Source organism: Notechis scutatus, chromosome 2, assembly GCF_049901735.1.
Source record: "Notechis scutatus isolate UNSWTSFEM ecotype Mainland chromosome 2, rNotScu1.2, whole genome shotgun sequence".
Classification (NCBI taxonomy): domain Eukaryota; kingdom Metazoa; phylum Chordata; class Lepidosauria; order Squamata; family Elapidae; genus Notechis; species Notechis scutatus.
The window spans coordinates 55178580-55198626 of record NC_142010.1 but is presented as its reverse complement, the minus strand read 5'-3'; the positions used below and the strand labels follow the sequence as shown (position 1 = coordinate 55198626).

Genomic DNA, 20047 nt, shown 5'->3' with positions numbered 1-20047 from the left:
AGACTACCTTGTGATTTTATACAAAGAGTAAAATTTGGTGGAGGAATGCTCCATTTAGCTGAGCATAGAAGAGATATGGTTTATCTTTGGCATGCATGAGAGAGGATATATGATAATCTTACTGTCAAACTTTTTGGCTGGTAATATTTAAGATTTAGCAAAATGTATTTTTTAAATGGAATAGTAGAATAAAGTAAAATAATGCTTAAGGTCATCCAGAGTATACTAGAGTCCTATATAAAAAAATAAAATAGAATAGAATAGAATACTTTATTGGCCAAGTGTGATTGGACACACAAGGAATTTGTCTTGGTGTAAATACTCTCAGTATACATAAAAGAAAAGATACATTCATTAAGAATCAAGAATCATAACGTACAATGCTTAATGATAGTCATAGGGTACAATCAGGGAATAAGGAAAAGCAGAAAATGGGTGGACTATATTTCAGACATTCCAGTTGCACTGCTGGGGAGAACATCACCTAGTTAGCATGGATTGGAGACTCTGGGATGAGAAGGAAGACCATGTGGAAAAACCTAGAGCAGCTTGTTTAAAACACAGAAATACCAGGAGGATGAACCTTGAACATGCAGAGATACTGATGCTGGACAGTGGAACTTTGTAAGTTAATGGCTTTGTTAGTCAGCAAGACAGCTGGGAGAAAACTCAGAAAGATTCCTCTATATGTAATTGTGATAAAGAGGGGAAGAAGAAGCCATAATAAAATACAAACAGAAAATGAAGGAAAGAGACATTAGGCAGGGGAAAACAAGTAGATTAAAAGTTGATTTCATATATTAAATTTCTCATACTATTCTCTACATGTATAGAAACAAATACTGGTTTTGTAAATAATATTTTTAGTTGTGTATTTATTTGATCATCCTACTTTATTAGCATATGTATTATAGTGTCCCAGATAAAAATCCCTAATTTGTTTAAACACTATCTATGTGTGTGAGTCTGTATCAGCAACTCTCCTGACACAGCCTGTGACAATCTAAATTTGAACAAAAATTTAACAGCATGGATTGAATTTATTGTAGCAAATAATCTTACTTGGTGTTTTTTATTTCTTTACCTTGGTTTATTGTATTTTTGTTTAGCTTAGAGCTTAATAACAATGTTTAAACTTTTAAAACAATATAATAAATTTAGTTATTCAAAATTAATGGCATACTGGAAAACTATTATCTCTATGAGATAATAAATTCAAATGCTTCTGAGTGGAACAACTAACACAAGATAAATAAAGAAGATGACTATTGTGCAGCTGGCTACCATAAATATGTTTAAATCTCCAAGACCAGACTGGCCACATATGAGAGGAATTATGTCATCTTGAAGCTTCTTTCTATCATCTTTGAGAACTCCTAGAGGATAGTTATACTTCCAGAGGATGAGAAGGACAAATACTGTTCAGAAATGGGGTGGGAGAAAACCTAGGTATATCTAGACCAGTCAGTTTGATGGAAGAAAAGCCCTAATTTTGCTTGGTATTAATGTTGCTAATGTTATTAAGTAATTGGTTTGTAGCATTTAGAAAAGAAGGACTACTTTGCAAAACCCATCATGGATTTATCAAGAACAAGTAATGCAAACCAACCTGATTTCTTGTTTGTGTCCTGTATTCCTGTGATCTTTTCCTGAAACCTTTTGCTTGACTTCTGGCTATATTTCTGGTGTTTATCCTACTAATCTGCCTCTCAACTCTTCAAACTAGCAGATTATGGGAATGATATAATTTATGAGGCAAGGAAACTCTGAACTTTTAGTCTCCCTCCCTAAATTATCATGTTACCTTTGTCCCTGCTACTGGTGAAAGATTTATAACATGTTAATAAAATCTCTTATTTTCCATTTGCATCAATTTTAAGATTAAGTGTTCTTGCATTGATTCATATTCTGGAATAATTAATCCCCCTTAATTACATATACATTGAGCTAGATTGAAGTATAGAGATGTGTTTTCTTTTTGAATAGAGATACTTTTTTTTCTTCTTTCCCCTTTTCTTACATTTGCTGATGAAATTAGACTTCTATGTTGTTTTGCAGTAACATTGAAAAACAAAATAGGAATCTCTCCCAATGGAAGTACATTTTGGAAAGAGATACAATATGTGATACAATATGTGATTGTTGTTACAGCAGGAATAATTTATTTCAGGTATGCATAGTTTTGTGCCCTCTGGATATTTTGGAGGTTAATTCCTTTGCCATTGTCCATTCTCCTTTGCACTGGCCTTACTAGTTGAGTTTGAAAGAATCTGGAAAACAGTAGTCTGTTTACCTCTGATCTATCATTTTCTATTTTACACTTTTAAGTTCAGAATTCTGCACATAACGTGTTGAAAAGTATGTTTCTTTTGCATTTATTGCAAGACCAGTCCAGATCTTCTTGCATTAATATATTATGAATCATTTGTGTCCTATGGAAACTGAAGATGACACTATTTCCTAGATTGCAGTCACAATCCTACTGTTTCAAAAAGTCCTGGATAAATGAAAAGGTGACATCGAACAGCTGAGGATTAGTGCCTTGCTTGTGTTGTAAATTATTTTCTATATACAATCATGCATTGAACAACTTTTGAAACAGTGCTGAGTTGACTGTCTATTATTGAAAGACTGTGCTTTGTTGCTGTGTTTTATGTCTCTATCTGAATATTGGATGGTCTGAATTGTGTAGTAACTGCTGATTCACCTCTTATCTTTTCCATACTTCTTCCTTAATTGATTTTAATGAAGGGAGATGCTGACAAACTCAGTGATTACAGCTCTTTAGTTTCTTTATGAAAACATCACAGAGAGCAACATTGTTATCTCCAGTCTTTAATTAGAAAACATATCTACAAAACTACCTGTTCAAAGAAGATCATCATTCTAGCAAGTGCCCTTTATGCTGACGAAGTAGAATCAATGATCTAAACAACATTATTTTAATAATACGTGACTCAGTCTAAAACAACGTTTTGGAATAAATAGTTATAGAAACATTTCTTTTTAAATATAAGAAGACTTTGTATAAGGAAGCACTACCTTGGATCTATGGTTTGAAGGATTTCCTGGTTGTTCTCTCCTAGGCCTAACCTAAAAGCACACAGTCAATTCTGAGTCCCGGCAAAAACCGCTTTATTTACAATAATGTGAATTATTTCATTCACAGTCAGCCAACAGCTTGGCAAACAGTCTCGTGAAGGTAGACTAATTATCTTAGACCTTTATCAATCCTGGAATCTGCTTAGTAAATAGTTCCACACTCACTGTTGGCTGGGAAGGCTGCGTTTGCAGACAAATCTCCACAAGGTTGGAACAAACAAACAACTGAATGAGTGAGTTGTTTCCTGAAAAAGCCCCCTCCCCTTTTGCTCCTCTTTTAATCCTGATAGAAGGGGCCAGTCATCATCCCCCTGTGACCTTGCTCCCACATTGATCCTGAGTTCTTAATTTCTCCTTTATTTTAGCAGCTCTGCATGTGCGCAGGCTGGGAACTGGTTCCAACTGCTCCCCAGCCTCACTGCTATCTGAGCCCAAAGGCAGCTGATGACTTCCAGCCTGCCCTGGCCCTATCTCTGCTTCTGATGCAGATCCCTCATCCGAGCCTTCCTCAGCCTCCAAGACTGGTCCAGGTTCCTCCCCAACCTCCTTACTACTGCCCAACTCTTTTGCCAGCTCTGCCAGCCACTGGTGGGCCAGAACACTAGGTTAATGATTTCTGATAGAGGGGCAAGTGGAAACCGTGTCTAGAAAACCCACAGGTTCCGGTTCAGTTTTTGTCCTATATGGAGTAGAAAGATCCCATGAGGACGATCCTTTTCCTCACCATTATTTATTTGAATCACTGCAATGTATGTACGCATGTACGGTTGCTTTTGAAGACCACTTAAAATATCAGCTGGTCCAGAATACCATTGCCTTCTGCCATGGTTGGTGATTCTCACGCAGATGTATTTCATCTGTATTGCAGGTCCCACTTTGGCAACCAGTAAATTTCTGGACATAGATCAAAATGCTAGTTTAATTCATAAACTTGTTATGGCTTAATAGAATACAGATATAACCATGAAATCAATTCAGTGTGTCTATTTAGTGAAAGCTACCTATATTGGTTGATTCTTATTGTACTAACCTCTGGAAGACTTTGAAGCCTATAGCAATATATAAATTTGATTGGGGAACATACAATAAATATTTGCCATGGAGCTGTATAACTTCTGGAATGCATTGCATTTACTAAAAATATGCATTTGGTCTTCATATTTTGCATATATATTGTAAGAAACCTTGCAAGGAGAACTGTCATATGCTTTATAAAACTATCCTGATTTGTTAAATTGTCTTATTAGCTATGCTATTAGCCGAGATATATCAATATGGCTTATTTAATCAATTATAAAAATTGCAGTGAAAATTATGTAGAAATAAATAAGGGAAATATCTTTTATTTGGTTTGATAAAATAACTTTGGGACGCAAATACTATCACACACAGAGATGCATCAGTTTGAGAAGCATAATAAAACCAATTATCTTTGGAGGTCTTGGATGTTACTGAAAATTATCATATAAAATGCCTCCAGTATAAATACAGAATTTGTGCATTTTATTAAAATGAACACTGTTTCATTCCGGCTATTATCTTTAAGTGCCTTTCTCTGGAACTAGAAGCCGAGACATTTTTAAAAATGAAATAGGACCCTTGTTTGGCAATTCAGAGCCATAAGATACATTGTCCAGTGGAAGAATTGATAATCTGAGATAGGACCCATTCATTATATTGGATAATCATAGCATAATATATTAGGTCTGTGCAAGGCTTCATATCTGAAAGCAAAGTAGATGTCTTGAAGTGTGAACTCTGCAGAAGCTCATTCGACACCTGGAAGCTGTGCTTCTTCCAGGATTCTTACCATGTAATCTATAGATAAAATATGTTTGGTTTAAGAAGTTGCTGATAAATGTTTCATGCACTCTTTCAAAAATCTTTTTTACTGTGACTTACTTATTTACTTAATCAAATTATATAACTGCCTGTCTCAACAATGACTTAATGTCTACCAACATTGGTAGATAAAGATGATAAAGATAAAAGATAAAAGAAATACACAGCAGCCCAAAAAACCCCAACCATCAACCATATACTCATGAATAGTGTTTCGATTGCTTTGTTAACTAGTGAGAGCTGGCTTTGTTGGGAAAGTATTGGGAAAATAGTATATAGTATATCAAAAATGTATCAAATAAATGAATAATATTAGTATTAAACTGGCTTATTAATTCACTGGCTTATTAATTCACAACATTTGATTATCTGAACACCCCAAATATTTAATGAAAAACACTTTAAAAAGATCAGTTTTTTTTTTACTGACTGCTGCCAATTTTTTATGCCAGATAGATCACTGATGATACATGAGCAACAAACCTATGTACATCAAGATAAATGGACTTATTCACATGTAACACTGAGCCATATACCAAAATACTTGAACAGGTTAATAATTGAAAGTTGTTTTCATAGTTTGATTGTTTATTGAGGCACCTTGAAATTATGTTTGTTCTTAATCTAGAGATGCTGAAGAATATAAATTCAAACTCACACTTGCATCCGTTTACATTAGAAATAGGATTCAAGAGAAATATCTCTCAGAGAAATATAAGCAATTGTGAGCTATGAATATACAGTAGGGTTTTATTGCATACAGTATTTTATATATTAAATTAATAACTAGAACTGTTTAAAAAGTTTATGGCTTACTATGATCAAACATTATGGGGACATTGCCAGTATTACTGCTTATATCAGTATTGATAATTTGATTAGATAGTCTAACTGCATTAGTTGACTAACAGCAGAAACCTATACATGATTAAGAAATGTAGCCTTGTAAGTTCATTGTTAGTACAGTATACTTCCAAACAAGTATGAACCTTTCTTTAAACTTTTTCTTGTTGGGCTCACCAACAAGAATTCAACAATGATTCCTAAATGTTTGACTTGGCATAGTTTGACTAAGCTTGAACTGGGCTGAAGATCACACAATGACATAACTTGGTAACAATCCTTATTTCAAACTGTATGCAATAAAACAGTAGATTTGTTCTCTTGTCAACATGAATGTATAGTTCTTTCTTATAGCCTTTATAATTTAATTCTGGCACCACTTTCTGTTACTCATCCCATCATTTAATAGACTTTTTCCCTTTGCTTCTCAAACTTAAAGATGGGTGACTGTTGGGTGTTCAACTAGCTGCCCTGAGAAACTTTGGCTCTCAATTTCCATACTTGATGAAGAAGGATCTATCTGGACAAGAAGCTCCAGTTGAGGGGTGACAACTCTTCATTTCTTTAGCTTTCATTCCTACACATATAAATATCCAATGATCTGCATGCTAATTTCAGGGAATGGAATATTATTCTGCGATTATTTGAATGGATTCTACATTATGTATTTTATGTGAAATTGCTACATCTATTCACAGTCTAATTTGTTTCTTATTTTGGACATTCTTTAATTTGCCCCCAAAGAACAAGTGAAATGGTTATGTGGGAATGGCCTTTTTTTGTCCCAATAAATTTTTTATTTTTATATTTTAAAAAACATCTTTTTTGGTGCACAATGTGGTTCCAGGTTTTTACATTTCAATACAAACATGACCATATTTACATATTCATCTTTCATATTCAATTTCATATCATATTATTACTTACTCCATTTTCCTTTAAATATTCTCAAATATTCTTATATTCATTACACTTATTTTATCCAATTCCAATATCATAACTTATATCATATCATATCATATCATATCATATCTTATTTCATTTTTCTTTAAATATTCTCATATTTTGTTTTACAATATTATCTAAGATTCTTATTTCATTTCTATATTCATTACACGTTTTCTTTTATCTGTCACATTTGCAATTTTATCACATACTACTATTCAATTCATTGTTCAGTAGGTTCCATCCTAATTCTAATAATCCAAAAGTTGTCCCCTTTAATTGTCAATTCGAGTTTGCTACCCCTTTGCCTTATACACTCTTCCAATTTATTCTCTTTAAATCCTTATAAAAATTTACCATAATATAGTCATTTTTAAATTATCACATTCTTTTCCCCCCCCTCTTCTATATTTTATATAATATTATAAGATATTAAATATAAAAAAAAAAAAATTTTAAATTTTGTTTTTTTTTTTTTTTTTTTTTTTTTTTTTATATATATTTTTTTTTTCTCTATTTTTTTTTTTTTTATTCTTATTTTTATTTTTAACCAAAACAAAAAAAAAAAAAAAACAAAAAAAAATAAAAAATATCTCCTTCTAAAAATTTTATTTTAAAATTTTAAATTTTTATTTTTTATTTTTTTTTTTTTTTTTTTTTTCCTCTCTTTTCTTTCTTTCTTTAAAATAAATAAACAAACAATAATCTTCTAATTACTAAATATCACATATGTGAATGTGTGTGTGTGTGTGTGTGTGTTTTCTCATAGATTTTCATAGGGGTACAGGTATGCAGGTCTTGGCGTGTTCGAGTCTTTTCCTGTGTAAGATTGAGAGTATCTTGGCGACGTTTCGATGAGATCCCACTCGCCATCTTCAGGCTGGTGTTTTCGGCTTCGTGCTTGTGCGAGCAAAGCATGATCGGAGCTGCCATCTCTCTATAAATACTGGTGGGGAGGTGTGGTGTCCTGGCTCTGTTGTTGTTATTTCTTGATTGGTTGATGGAGTTGGTGTTTGCAGATTGGTTGGCTTTTTCGTAAGAACGTGTGTGGCTGAGGTCCTGGCTATGTGTCTATCAGTCTCCTGTGTTGTAACGACCTCAGTAATGGGCTGTGTGATGACCTTCTGAGTTCTATTTTATTGACTGTAAAAGAGACTGGAGAGAGGATAAATTTTCATATCTGCAAGATTCTGTTAATGCAGCTTTCCAATAAAGTAAAATTAGCTCATGTCATGTTTCTGGTCATAAGGTTGTCAACACTCTATCCATAGAATTCGATGCTCTTCCTGATCGCTCCTCTTCTCTTTTTATTCAGAAATACTTTTTACATGGACAAGGATACATTGAGAAGATGTATTGTGAAATTGTAGTGAAACATGTTTATGTACAGTTTTCCAATGGACATTATTTTCTGATCTCATAATTTTTTAAACAAAAGTTTGATGGCTTATGCACTATTTCATTTTTTTTAAATGTGCAAATCTTCTCCCACAAGTTTATAATCACACACAACTAAAAATATGAAGAATAATGTGAACATTTTTGACAGTGAAGTAGTGTTTCTATTTTCTATTGTGCTTATATGAAGTGATCTGGCACAATGGATTCTGTAGAATGAATGTGTGAATGCTGGAGCATGCAGAGTTTTTCCCCCTAACATGATACATGTTCTTGGATAGTACAGAATGCCTTGCTAATGCTGATTCTACTAATAAAAGGATGTGGTATTTGAATATTTTTGTGGTACAACAGTAGTTGATTCACACTTGATTTTTTAGGCAGCTGTACATATTTACACAGAGAATACAACAGAGTTTTGATACGGCCTTAAATTATAAACATTTAATTTCTTGCACCATTTCTAAGTAATTACTTTGTGGTAACTTTGAGTGTTTATTAATAATTGTAACACATACAATATATAATGCAAATATTATTTATTTTTAAAAATGTGCTCCCAACACACTGATCTCTAGAATCACATATATAACTGAAATGCACTGATTCAGTTCTGTCCGTCCTGTGCCTCCCTCAACCTTGTAGTCTGCTCTAGAACATTGGGGAACCACTCTGGTGGTGGTTTGACCTGTGGTGTAGGTGATTTGTCAAAATACAGGGTTAAGCGTTATATCATAGAGAACAATCCAGATGACCTTGGCCCCACCCCAATCTGCAATGCAGCACTTGTTAGCAGATGTGCCAGGCCTGGCCCAAAATAGAGACCCAGACCTTCAGCCTTCTGAGCCAGCTTCTGAGGTTCTACATGTGTTGTCCTTTTTGTTTATTCCTTAGCATTTTACTATCACATGATCTGCCATACATACAGTTCAAAGTCTTCTTTTATGCAGAGAGCCTCACATATCACCTTGGAGGAAATACGCATAAAATTAAATCTTCTTATATAGAATAGAATAGAATAGAATAGAATAGAATAGAATAGAATAGAATAGAATAGAATAGAATAGAATAGAATTCTTTATTGGCCAAGTGTGATTGGACACACAAGGAATTTGTCTTTGGTGCATATGCTCTCAGTTTATATAAAAGGAAAAAAAAATACATTCATGAAGAATCATAGGATACAACGCTTAGTTATAGTCATAGGTTACTAATAAGCAATCAGATATGATAATTATTTAGCAGTTTTGATGCCAAGTTTCAAATGTATTAATACTGAGTTACCATAAAGCACTCTAAACACGAAGTTTATTTGATGCCTCATGACTAAATGATCACCATGTGGAAGTACAGACTTTTGAAAACAACCAACCAAAAAATCATATTGAATAATGTTGAGTTTGAAATGTTGAGTTAGCTGAAAAACAAGAAAACAAAAAGTGAGAATAGGTTAAGGCTGTTTTCATCTTCCTAATCATCTCAAAATGTGTCACATATGGAGGGTGCTGAGTGTAGGAGAGCTAAGGTAAAATATCCTAGTGGAAGTCTTAGCTGATGAGTCCATTGGACAAAATCCTTAATAGAGAAGTTCTCCAGCTGGAAATTGAGATTGTTATAGTATTCACTTTTCTTGTATAGATATACCCAGTGATGGATACAAACTGAATGAGTTCATTTCTAGCTTCTTTCTTTCCATGTTACCAAATGTTAAGGGAGGCTAACTGCTAACAAAATTATTTGTAAGAATGGAATATATTCGCTGCAAAAAATAAATAGCCTTCTAATTTCTTGACTTATCAAGTACAGTACTTCTTTAAGACAGTTGATTTAGATCTCGATTTTTAAAAGAGTCCTTGATCTCTGAAGTCCACACAAAACTTTTCATGGAATCAATTCACCTTTCATCTTGCCACTTTTCACCAATTTCATTCACCAATTTCATTCAGTATTCAGCAGAGCCATCTCTCATCCACTGTTTCCTTTAAACATAGAACTTGGACTATATGAAAACCACAGCCTTCATTTTCAGAATCACTGATTGGATATAATCAAAACTACAGAAGCAATAGAGTGATGCTTATCATTTATTATTTAACATTTTTTCTTTGATTTTAGTAATTGAATATTGATGTCTTGACTTCAAATTATGTTGACAATAACCTGCCCATTTTTATCTACTGTCATATTTAATCAAGAAGGAAGAAAACAGCTATTGATCTTAGATAATACTATCAAAGCATGACATTTACTTCTTGATGATGAAAAAAAAACATAATGTGCAAATTGAGGGAGAAATAGCTATGTGTTCCACTGGCAAAGAAAATGGGCAGGTGGAAGGAGAAGTATTCTCATTAAAGTAATCTAGCATAGTGCCATTTTTCTCTCATATCATTTTTCTCTCATTCTCTTGTTAAGTTTTGCTGTTGGGTGCGTGCAGAGAGGCTAAAAAGTCCATCTTTTAAAGTAGGAACTGATAAATATTCTCTTCTTGCTGCTTAGCATTTTGGATTTGTTTTAGAAAATGGAATGTAAAGGAAAACTTTAAACAACAGAAGTGAAGCATCTTTACTTTTAAAATATGAATAAAAAAAAACAATAAAGGAATATTATACTTCTCCCATGGGATCAGTTTGGCTGGTTGATCTCAGGTTGGCATGTTCTGGATCCCTCCAATTAAATAATATAATCTCTACGGACCTGGGAAACACCCTTTCTCTCAGTCACAATGTTTGCCCTCTGAAATGAGCTTCACGCCCATGAGTCTTCCACCTTGATGGCATCCCAGGAAGCCTTAAAGACATGGTGTCAGCTTTGGAAGCCATATTCCACGCTGCCATATAGCCTGAGAAAGTGGGAGTGGGGTGATTTCAATTAACTAGCTCTAAGTAGACAAAAAAAATTCTTTTGTTAGTTCAAGGTCATTGAGTATGGTGCAGGATGAAATAAGGACCTTCCTTTTGGAAGGATCGTGATTGGGCCATGCGGTGTGATGATGGCCAAGCGGGGATGGATTTGTAGTTTGGGAATTTGTGGAAAGCCTGAAAACTTTTAGATTCGGGATTCCACAGATGTGCCAAGTGCCATTCTAATAAAGGTACTTTTGAGATATGTTTGTCTCAGAGTTACTGATTGGAATGGAGGTTTGCTGGAATGCTGACACATGGTTCTGGGGCTAGGGTGGCTGGGGCTCCTATAAGATCTTTGAGAGTGTTTTTATTTCTTTTATAATTATTGTATTTTACTCCATATTCTGTTGGCTTTATTATACCCTGCCAGTTTGGAGTCAGGTGGCGCCTAAATTGAATAAACTAATTCAAATTAAATTAAGTACTGGACTATAAAAATCAACAATTTAACCATAGGTATAATCATAATCATACTAAAATTACAGTCCGACAGAAGTTCAAAAGGATCTTTGGTCACTTACTACTCTTGCCTCTCTTTGAGTCTGAGACCATGACTCAGTTCACACATCACACTAAGCCACAATGTTATTTTTATTGTATCTTAGCATGTTGTGCAAACCCAATCTTTGTAATTTAGTACACAAACTATGTTTAAGCATGGTCTGAACAAGATGACACTACTGATTTATATGGCTCTATCTTTTTGAACTAAGTAGGCACACGTAACATTTTGAAAGTATATGGCTGTGAATGATCTCACAAAATGGCTAGTGAGGGATGTATTCCTAAAATGTCTACCATGATGTGGATTAAATTCTAGACATTTTCCAAGTTAATAACTACTTGGCAACACCCTTCAAGGTCAAGGAGTACAGCTGGAATTTGTTGATGTAACAGTTCTCACTAGCCTCACTCGGGAATGGCTGGCATTTTAAATGCCAGTTTTGTTCCTAACAAGAGGAGGCTAAATTTATGATGAACAATTGAGGGAGCTGCAGTAGGTATGTCTGATCTATCATAGAGATAGATAGATAGATAACAGATTTGGAAGGGACCTTGTAGGTCATCTAGTCCAACCCCGCCCAAGCAGGAGACCCTATACCACCCTCAATAAATGGCAGTCCAATCTCCCCTTGAAAGCCTCCAGAGATGAAGCTCCCACAACTTCCGAAAGCAAGCTGTCCCATTGATTGATTGTTCTCACTGTCAGAAAATTTCTCCTTATTTTTGGGTTGAATCTCTACTTGATCAGTTTCCATCCATTATTCCTTGTCTGGCCTACAGGCGCTTTAGAAAATAGCTTGACCCCTTCCTTTCTGTGGCAGACCCTAAAATATTGGAAGACAGCTATCATGTCTCCCCTGGGCCTTCTCTTCACTAGACTAGCCATGCCCAGTTCCTGTAACTCTTCTTCATATGTTTTAGACTCCAGTCCCCGAATCATCCTGGTTGCTCTTCTCTGCACTTTTTCTAGAGCCTCAACATTATAGTGTAGTGACCAAAACTGGATGCAGTACTCTAGGTGTGGTCTTACTAAGGCTTTATAGAGTAGTATTAGTACCTCACTTGATCTTGATTGTATCTCTCTGTTAATGCAATTTAGGATTGAATTGGCTTTTGGGCTGCTGCTGCACACTGCTGGCTCATATTTAGCTGGTTGTCCACTAAGGCTCCAAGATCCCTCTCACAGTTACTGCTTATTGAGCCTGGTTTCACCCAGTCTATATGTGCACTAGTGTAGGATTTTACGTTTCTCTACATTGAATTTCATTTTTTTAGATAAGGCCGAATGTTCAAGTCTTTCAAGATCCATCTGGATCCTGAGCCTATCTTCTAGAGTGTTAGCTATTCCTGTCAGCTTAGTATCACCTGCATATTTGGTAAGTTCCCCTTCTATTCCCTCATCTAAGTAATTTATAAAGATATTGAAGAGTACTGGGTTCCCCTCTGCTTACTTCCCTCTATGTAGATATGGACACATTAAGCACTACTCGTTGACAAGAATTGGGAGGGACATGATAATGTCTTTCAATACTTGAGAAGCTGTCATAGAGAAGAGGGGATTGAGTTATTTTCCAAGGAAGGCATCAGAGGGCAGGACAAGAAGTAATGGGTGGAAGCTTGTTAAACAGAGATGAACTTAGAAGTAAGGAGAATTTTTCTGACAGTGAGAACAATTAATCAATGGAATAGCTTGCCTCCAGAAGTTGGCTATGCTCCATTGCTGGAGGTTTTCAAAAATAAACTGGACAACCATTTGACTGGGATGATATAAGGCAGGGGTCTACAACCTCACGCCTGCACCCAACTACCGGGTCTTGGCCCATTCAGAACCAGGCCACAGAACTGATGGGTGAATGTACATGTGCAGCTTAACTTGCATGAGCAGTGGGTGAGTACATGTGTGCTCCATTTATGTGAGAGGCAGGCACATGCATGACCATTCCCTCTCCCTTCCCCCTGTCGGTCTGCAAGACCGAAAAAGGTTGGGGGACACTGGTGTAAGGTCTCCTGCCATGAGCAGGGGTTGGACCGTTCCAGCTCTATGTTATATGTTCTAAAGATGACTTCCCCATTTTTCATTTGTCTTTTAAAAATATCTGAGCAGGATACCACAAAGCATTATTTTTTTTAGCCATCCAGTATTCCAAATTGTAAGATTATGGGATCTGGGAACTTTCTAGTAAATAAAGTTAATACTGTAGATTGCATTTGGATTTTGAATGTCCTTTTTTAAATTAACCAGTTTTAACAATCAGATGGAGGACTGCCAAGGAGAATTGTCTGTAGGCACATTGTTACCCACTGGTACCATATTATCTATTTAAACTTTGCTAGTAATTTTCTAGAAAATGCCAGAGATGGTACACCTGGCATCATTAGCATATAAAACCTGGGACTTTAATTCACAATACCAACCTTTCCTTCCAAAGTAAAACCCTTGTTTTTCTGTTTGCGTGGGGCCAATGAATTCCTCTGAGCTGTATTTGTCTGTTGATAAGCCTCTAAATATAATTTACAATTATGAAAATGATAATTGTTTAGTAGTAAAAATAAGCCATATTCATTTTCTCTTCTGCTATTTAAATAATGGCATTCTTACTAAAGCTGGACAAAATGACTCATTAAATATGACAGTCAACTGAAATGTGAATGAAACAATGGATGCTCCTGAACAGCAGCTGAGCATTGTATGCCCAGATAGCTGAGTCCATCTGCATGTGAACACACTATTTTTGGCAATAGCATTGATTCTCTGCATCAGAGAACTTCCACTTAAAAAGAAAAGCTAAATTCCATTTTGCAATAGGAGCCTTAGGCCACATTTTTTTATTTGTATTTTTTTTAACTTAGATATTTGCTGGGAGAATTACTGGTAATTTTTCTCTTCACCATATGATGCCAGTAGCTTGCCATTCAACATATTGACTATTGAAATCTTTTTGGCTTCTGTCCCACATAATCTGCTAACCCAACTGTTTGTTATATAATCTCCTTTTTGCTATTCAGAATATTCTCACATGCCATCCTAATTTGTTTGTGAGATTTATCTTCTTTACTAGTCATAAACCATAACTGACAACAAAATTGGAAATTCTACACTCTTTATTGGATGGACAATTATAATGAACAATAGGAATAGAGTTAGTCACTGAGGCATGCAACTAGAGTTCCTTTATAATGAGCATTGGTAATGAAATAACCGTTCATCCTTTAACAACTGATCATATTTGTTAGAATGGCCAGTTGCAGACCTCACTAAAGACTATTATAAGGTCCTAATCCTTTTATTTGATTATCTTTGCTGCAGTTAAGCCTTTTCTTTGGAATTTTTTGTATGTAAAAATATTTTAAAATATTCTGCAGTTGCTTTTTTAAAACAGTTTTTCTACTAACTGCTTATCAGCTGTACTCTTAACCCCAAAGCCCCAGCATAGGCAGTAGGTTTGATGCTATGTGCATTAGGTGTATGTTGATATGCACAACAACATGTCTCAGAGCTGATTTTCAGCATAACTAGGATATGTATTTATTTGATTATTTATATCCTCCTGTATTATTGTTACAAATAACTCAAGGAATCCAACATTCTTTCCTTCTCCTATTTTTCCATAACAACAAGCCTTTGAGGTTAGTTGGGCTGAGAGAGAATGACTGACCTAAGGTCACTCAGCTGGTATTTATGTCTAAGCAGGACTTGAACTCATAGTTTCTTGCTTTCTAGCCCCATGCCTTAACCACTAGACCAATCTGGCTTGGTCTAAGCCAGGGCTGTCCAACCTTGGCAACTTTAAGATTTGTGGACTTCAACTCCCAGAATTCCTCAGCCAGCAAAGCTGGCTGAGGAATTCTGGGAGTTGAAGTCCACAAGTCTTAAAGTTGCCAAGGTTGGACATCCCTGGTCTAAGCCTTGGATATTAGCCTGCATTACAAGAATTTCTGGGTATCAGTAACAAGGCCTATGTAGCTTAACTCTTGTGTCTTTTGGTGAGAAATCATAAGGGCAGTCAAAAGCAAAACCCTTAAAAATGCTTAAATCTAAAAGAAAATAGCCTAAAAGAAAATGGACAGTGGTGAGATTCAGATTTTTTTTACTACCGATTCTGTGGGTGTGGCTGGGGGACGTGTGGCTTGGTGGGCGTGGCTTGGTGGGTGTGGCAGCAGAAGGATAGTGTAAAATCTCCATTCCCACTCCACTCCAGGGGAAAGATACTGCAAAATCTCCATTCCTTCCCCACCTTACTCACCTGCTTTACAGCTCCGTTCTAATGTACAGGGCAACAAAAGAAGACCCAGCCCATCAGCTGGGACTCAGGAGGCAGAGAATAGATGGAGGCGGGGCCAGTCAGAGGTGGTATTCTGAACTACTCAAAATTTCTGCTACCGGTTCTCTGAACTACTCAAAATTTCCGCTACTAGTTCTCTGGAACTGGTCAGAACCTGCTGAATACCATCTCTGAAAATGGGTATAAGTCAAACACAATGAAAAGAAGTCACAATAGTCTCTAGAAAAAGATAGAGATTGGACAAAGGGATTACACAAAAGAGGAACAAATCCATTTAGGAAAGTTGGAAGCCCTTATTCTATTTTATGCTAAGAAATTAGCACAAGTAAAGTCATAGAGTTGTACTAATGGACTAGGAACAGGATCATAAGTGAAGGTCAAAACATTAATCAGAATGTGGATTGTACCTTAGATCTTCAAGACCAGTGATTTCCAACAACTCCATTTTGAATGAAGGAGTTATACACAAAATGTTTTGAATTCAAGGATCTTGAGTTTGAAAAGCCCTATTTGGGTTCCAAACAGCTGTCTGAAGTGTGAAATTGGGTATTTTCAGCTTGAGAATCTTCCAAATTGATCAAGACAGCCTGCTTCACATGTGAAATGAGGTATTTCAATTTTGAAACAGGTCATTCTGAACATGAAATGTTTTTTGCAAATCTCTAAAAGCATGAAAATGGCAAATGGGCCAGAGGTGGTATTCAGCAGGTTCTCACCAGTTCTGGAGAACCAGTAGTGGAAATTTTGAGTAGTTCAGAGAACTGGCAAATACCACCTCTGACTGGAGATTTTACAGTATCCTTCTCCTGCCATGCCCACCAAGCCAAGCCACAGAACTGGTAGTAAAAAAAATTGAATCTCACCACTGAAGTGGGTCCATAGATAGGACTAATCACAGCTTATAGTAAAAATGTAATTCACGCTAACAATGAAATTACTTTTGCTTTCATTCAACCATATATAAGTAGCTCAATCATTTCAGGAATGAAGAACATTTCTTAAATTTGGGGTTATACCGAAACAATTAATTTATTATTTCATGAAAATTGCTATTGCATAAGTATCTGTAACATACAGGTGAAACTTAAAAAATTAGAATATCGTGCAAAAGTTCATTTATTTCAGTAATGCAACTTAAAAGATGAAACCAATATATGAGATAGACTCATTACATGCAAAGCAAGTAGTTCAAGCCGTGATTTGCCGCAAAAGTTGCTCTCATCAGAAAAAAGGACTTTGGACCACTGAGCAACAGAGCAGTTTTGTTTTTCTTTAGCCCAGGATTAGATGCTTCTGACATTGTTTGTTGTTCAGGAGCGGCTTGACAAGAGGAATACGACATTTGAAGCCCATGTCCAGGATCCGTCTGTGTGTGGTGGCTCTTGATACACTGACTCCAGCCTCAGTCCACTCCTTGTGAAAGTCCCCCATCGCCTTTTCCTGACAATCCTCTCCAGGCTGCGGTCATCCCTGCTACTTGTGCACCTTTTTCTTCCACACTTTTCCCTTCCACATAACTTTCTATTAATGTGGTTTGATACAGCACTTTGGGAACTTCATTTGCAATTACCTTTTGAGGCTTTCCCTCCTTATGGAGGGTGTCAATGATGGTTTTCTGCACAACTGTCAGGTCAGCAGTCTTTCCCATGATTGTGATTCCTACTGAACCAGACTGAGAGATCATTTAAAGGCTCAGGAACCCTTTGCAGGTGTTATGGCTTAATTAGCTGATTAGAGTGGGACACTTTGAGCCTAGAATATTGAACCTTTTCACAATATTCTAATTTTCTGAGATTGTGGATTTGGGGTTTTCATGAGCTGTAAGCCATAATCATCTCAATTGTGACACATCACGGCTTGAACTATCTTGCTTTGCATGTAATGAGTCTATCTCATATATTAGTTTCACCTTTTAAGTTGCATTACTGAAATAAATGAACTTTTGCACGATATTCTAATTTTTTGAGTTTCACCTGTATACATGAAAACAATGTTTTGATACTTCTTTTAATGCATTCCTTTTGTCTTGCAGAAATACAAGGAATATGAAAAGGAGGTTACCATTGAAGAAATTGATGGCCTTCAACTTGTGAAGAAACTAGCCAAGAATATGGAAGAGATGTTTCATAAAAAGGCTGAAGCTGTCCGGGTAGGTAGGGAGTAATACTGAGCCAAGACGCTTCCTCCATATTTCTCAGAAATCTTCACCTCCAAAGAAGTGAAGATTCCTTTTTGTGGCATGGCATTTTCTTTGTAGGGGTAATGGGATGAACTTTATTGTCCAAACAGGTAGCCGTATGTATTGAATAAATAAAAATGTGTATGTGGCAGGGCATGATGCGCAGGGGACTTCATATATGCCTTGGTTTTCCAGGTCAATTTTATCTTTGGGGTTTCTTAGGATGGCTGCTATATTTCTGTCTGTTTTGAAGGCAGTCTTGATGTGATAGTAGTATCTTAATGATTTTGTAGTATCTTAATGATTTTGTCTGTAGTACCTCTTATGTAGGGCCGGACAGCTGTTCCATAGGTCTGTTCATCTAGATCTCCATTATGTCTCAGTGTGTTATTGTGGATGAGGCCTGTGATTTTGCTTTTGTGGAAGTCGTTGGCTGTCAGTACTTTAGTCAGGGTGCATAGTTCAGTCTTTATGTGTGTCCAACCAAGACAAAAAAACACTACAAAACAGACAAAAGATATTAGAAACACCAATCAAGCAGAACACACCAAACTCCAAGACCAATAAACACAGACCAAGACTCCCAACCAATGAGGATGAAGAAAAAACCATTCTAACACAGCAGTAGGCTAGCACCAAATTTAAAACAGAAACGGCTGTGAAACGGCTGTGACTCACAGACGAACACAATACAATGACGTGGGAAAATACCCGAACAAAGCTGAATTATCTATATCTATATCTATATCTATATCTATATCTATATATCTATATCTATATCTATATCTATATCTATATCTATATCTATATCTATACCTATACTATATCCTATATCTATCTATCTATCTATCTATCTATCTATCTATCTATCTATCTATCTATCTATCTATCTTTGGTTATTCGGGTTTTCTCCCACGTAAGATTGGAAGTATCTAGGCGACGTTTGATGAAGTCTCATTCATCATCTTCAGGCTTGTTTCTTCAGCTTTGTGCTTCTCAGAGAACTCTCACCTGAGAAGCACAAAGCTGAAGAAACAAGCCTGAAGATGATGAATGAGACTTCATCGAAACTCCCCTAGATACTTCCAATCTTACGCGGAGAAAACCCGAATAACCAAAGATCCACATACAAACACCCGTGAAAACCTCAGAAAATATATATATATATATATTGTATATATATGGCCTTCAGCTTTGTTCGGTATTTTCCACGCATAGTAGTGGTGCTTTAGTTGTAGCAACGTTTCAGCAGAATCTCATCTGACTCACAGACGGACACAATACAGAAGCCTGATGATGGCAGATGAGATTCTGCTGAAACGTGCTACAACTTTAAAAGCACCACTACTATGACGTGGAAAATACCCAACAAAGCTGAAGGCCATACATGTAATACCCGAAACTTAAGAAAATATATATATATATATATATATTTATGTATGTATGTATGTATGTATGTATGTATGTATGTATGTATGGTGTTCGCTTGGTTCGGTATTCTCCCACGTCATTGTAGTTCTTTAAAGTTGTAGCAACGTTTCAGCAGAATCTCATCTGCCATCATCAGGCTTCTGTATTGTTTTCTGTATTCTGTATTCTGTATATACAGAAGCCTGAACCAAGCCGAATACCATACATACATACATACATACATACATACATACATACATACATACATATTCATATTCTTAAGTTTTCATGGGTATATATATGTATGGTATTCAGCTTTGTTTAGGTATTTTCCCACATCATTATAGTTGTGCTTTTAAAGTTGTAGCAACATTTTGGCAGAATTTCATCTGCCATCATCAAGCTTCTGTGTATACACTATACAGAAGCCTGATGATGAGGACTTGGAAGATGAGGAGGAGGAACTGGGAATGCCTTCCTCCCCAGGACCTTCCTCTCTGGCAATGCCTTCCTCCCTGATAATGCCTCAGGTTTCATCAGAGAACCGAGAGGAACAGCCTGAGATTAATCAGGAGGAAGGCATATCGGAGCAGCCCCTGACAGGGAGTCAAGAGGACGAATTTTGGCTTGATCCT

The 20047-nt window shown here is 36.0% G+C and overlaps 1 protein-coding gene across 1 annotated transcript in view; it reads left to right on the top strand.

Annotated features, from left to right (window-relative positions):
* CACNA2D3 (calcium voltage-gated channel auxiliary subunit alpha2delta 3) overlaps positions 1-20047 on the top strand; it is a 607379-nt gene that overhangs the window by 140929 nt on the left and 446403 nt on the right. The window contains exon 3 of the mRNA XM_087954773.1: positions 17856-17972. Coding sequence (XP_087810899.1) covers positions 17856-17972 — 117 coding nt within the window. The remainder of the gene's footprint in view (positions 1-17855; positions 17973-20047) is intronic.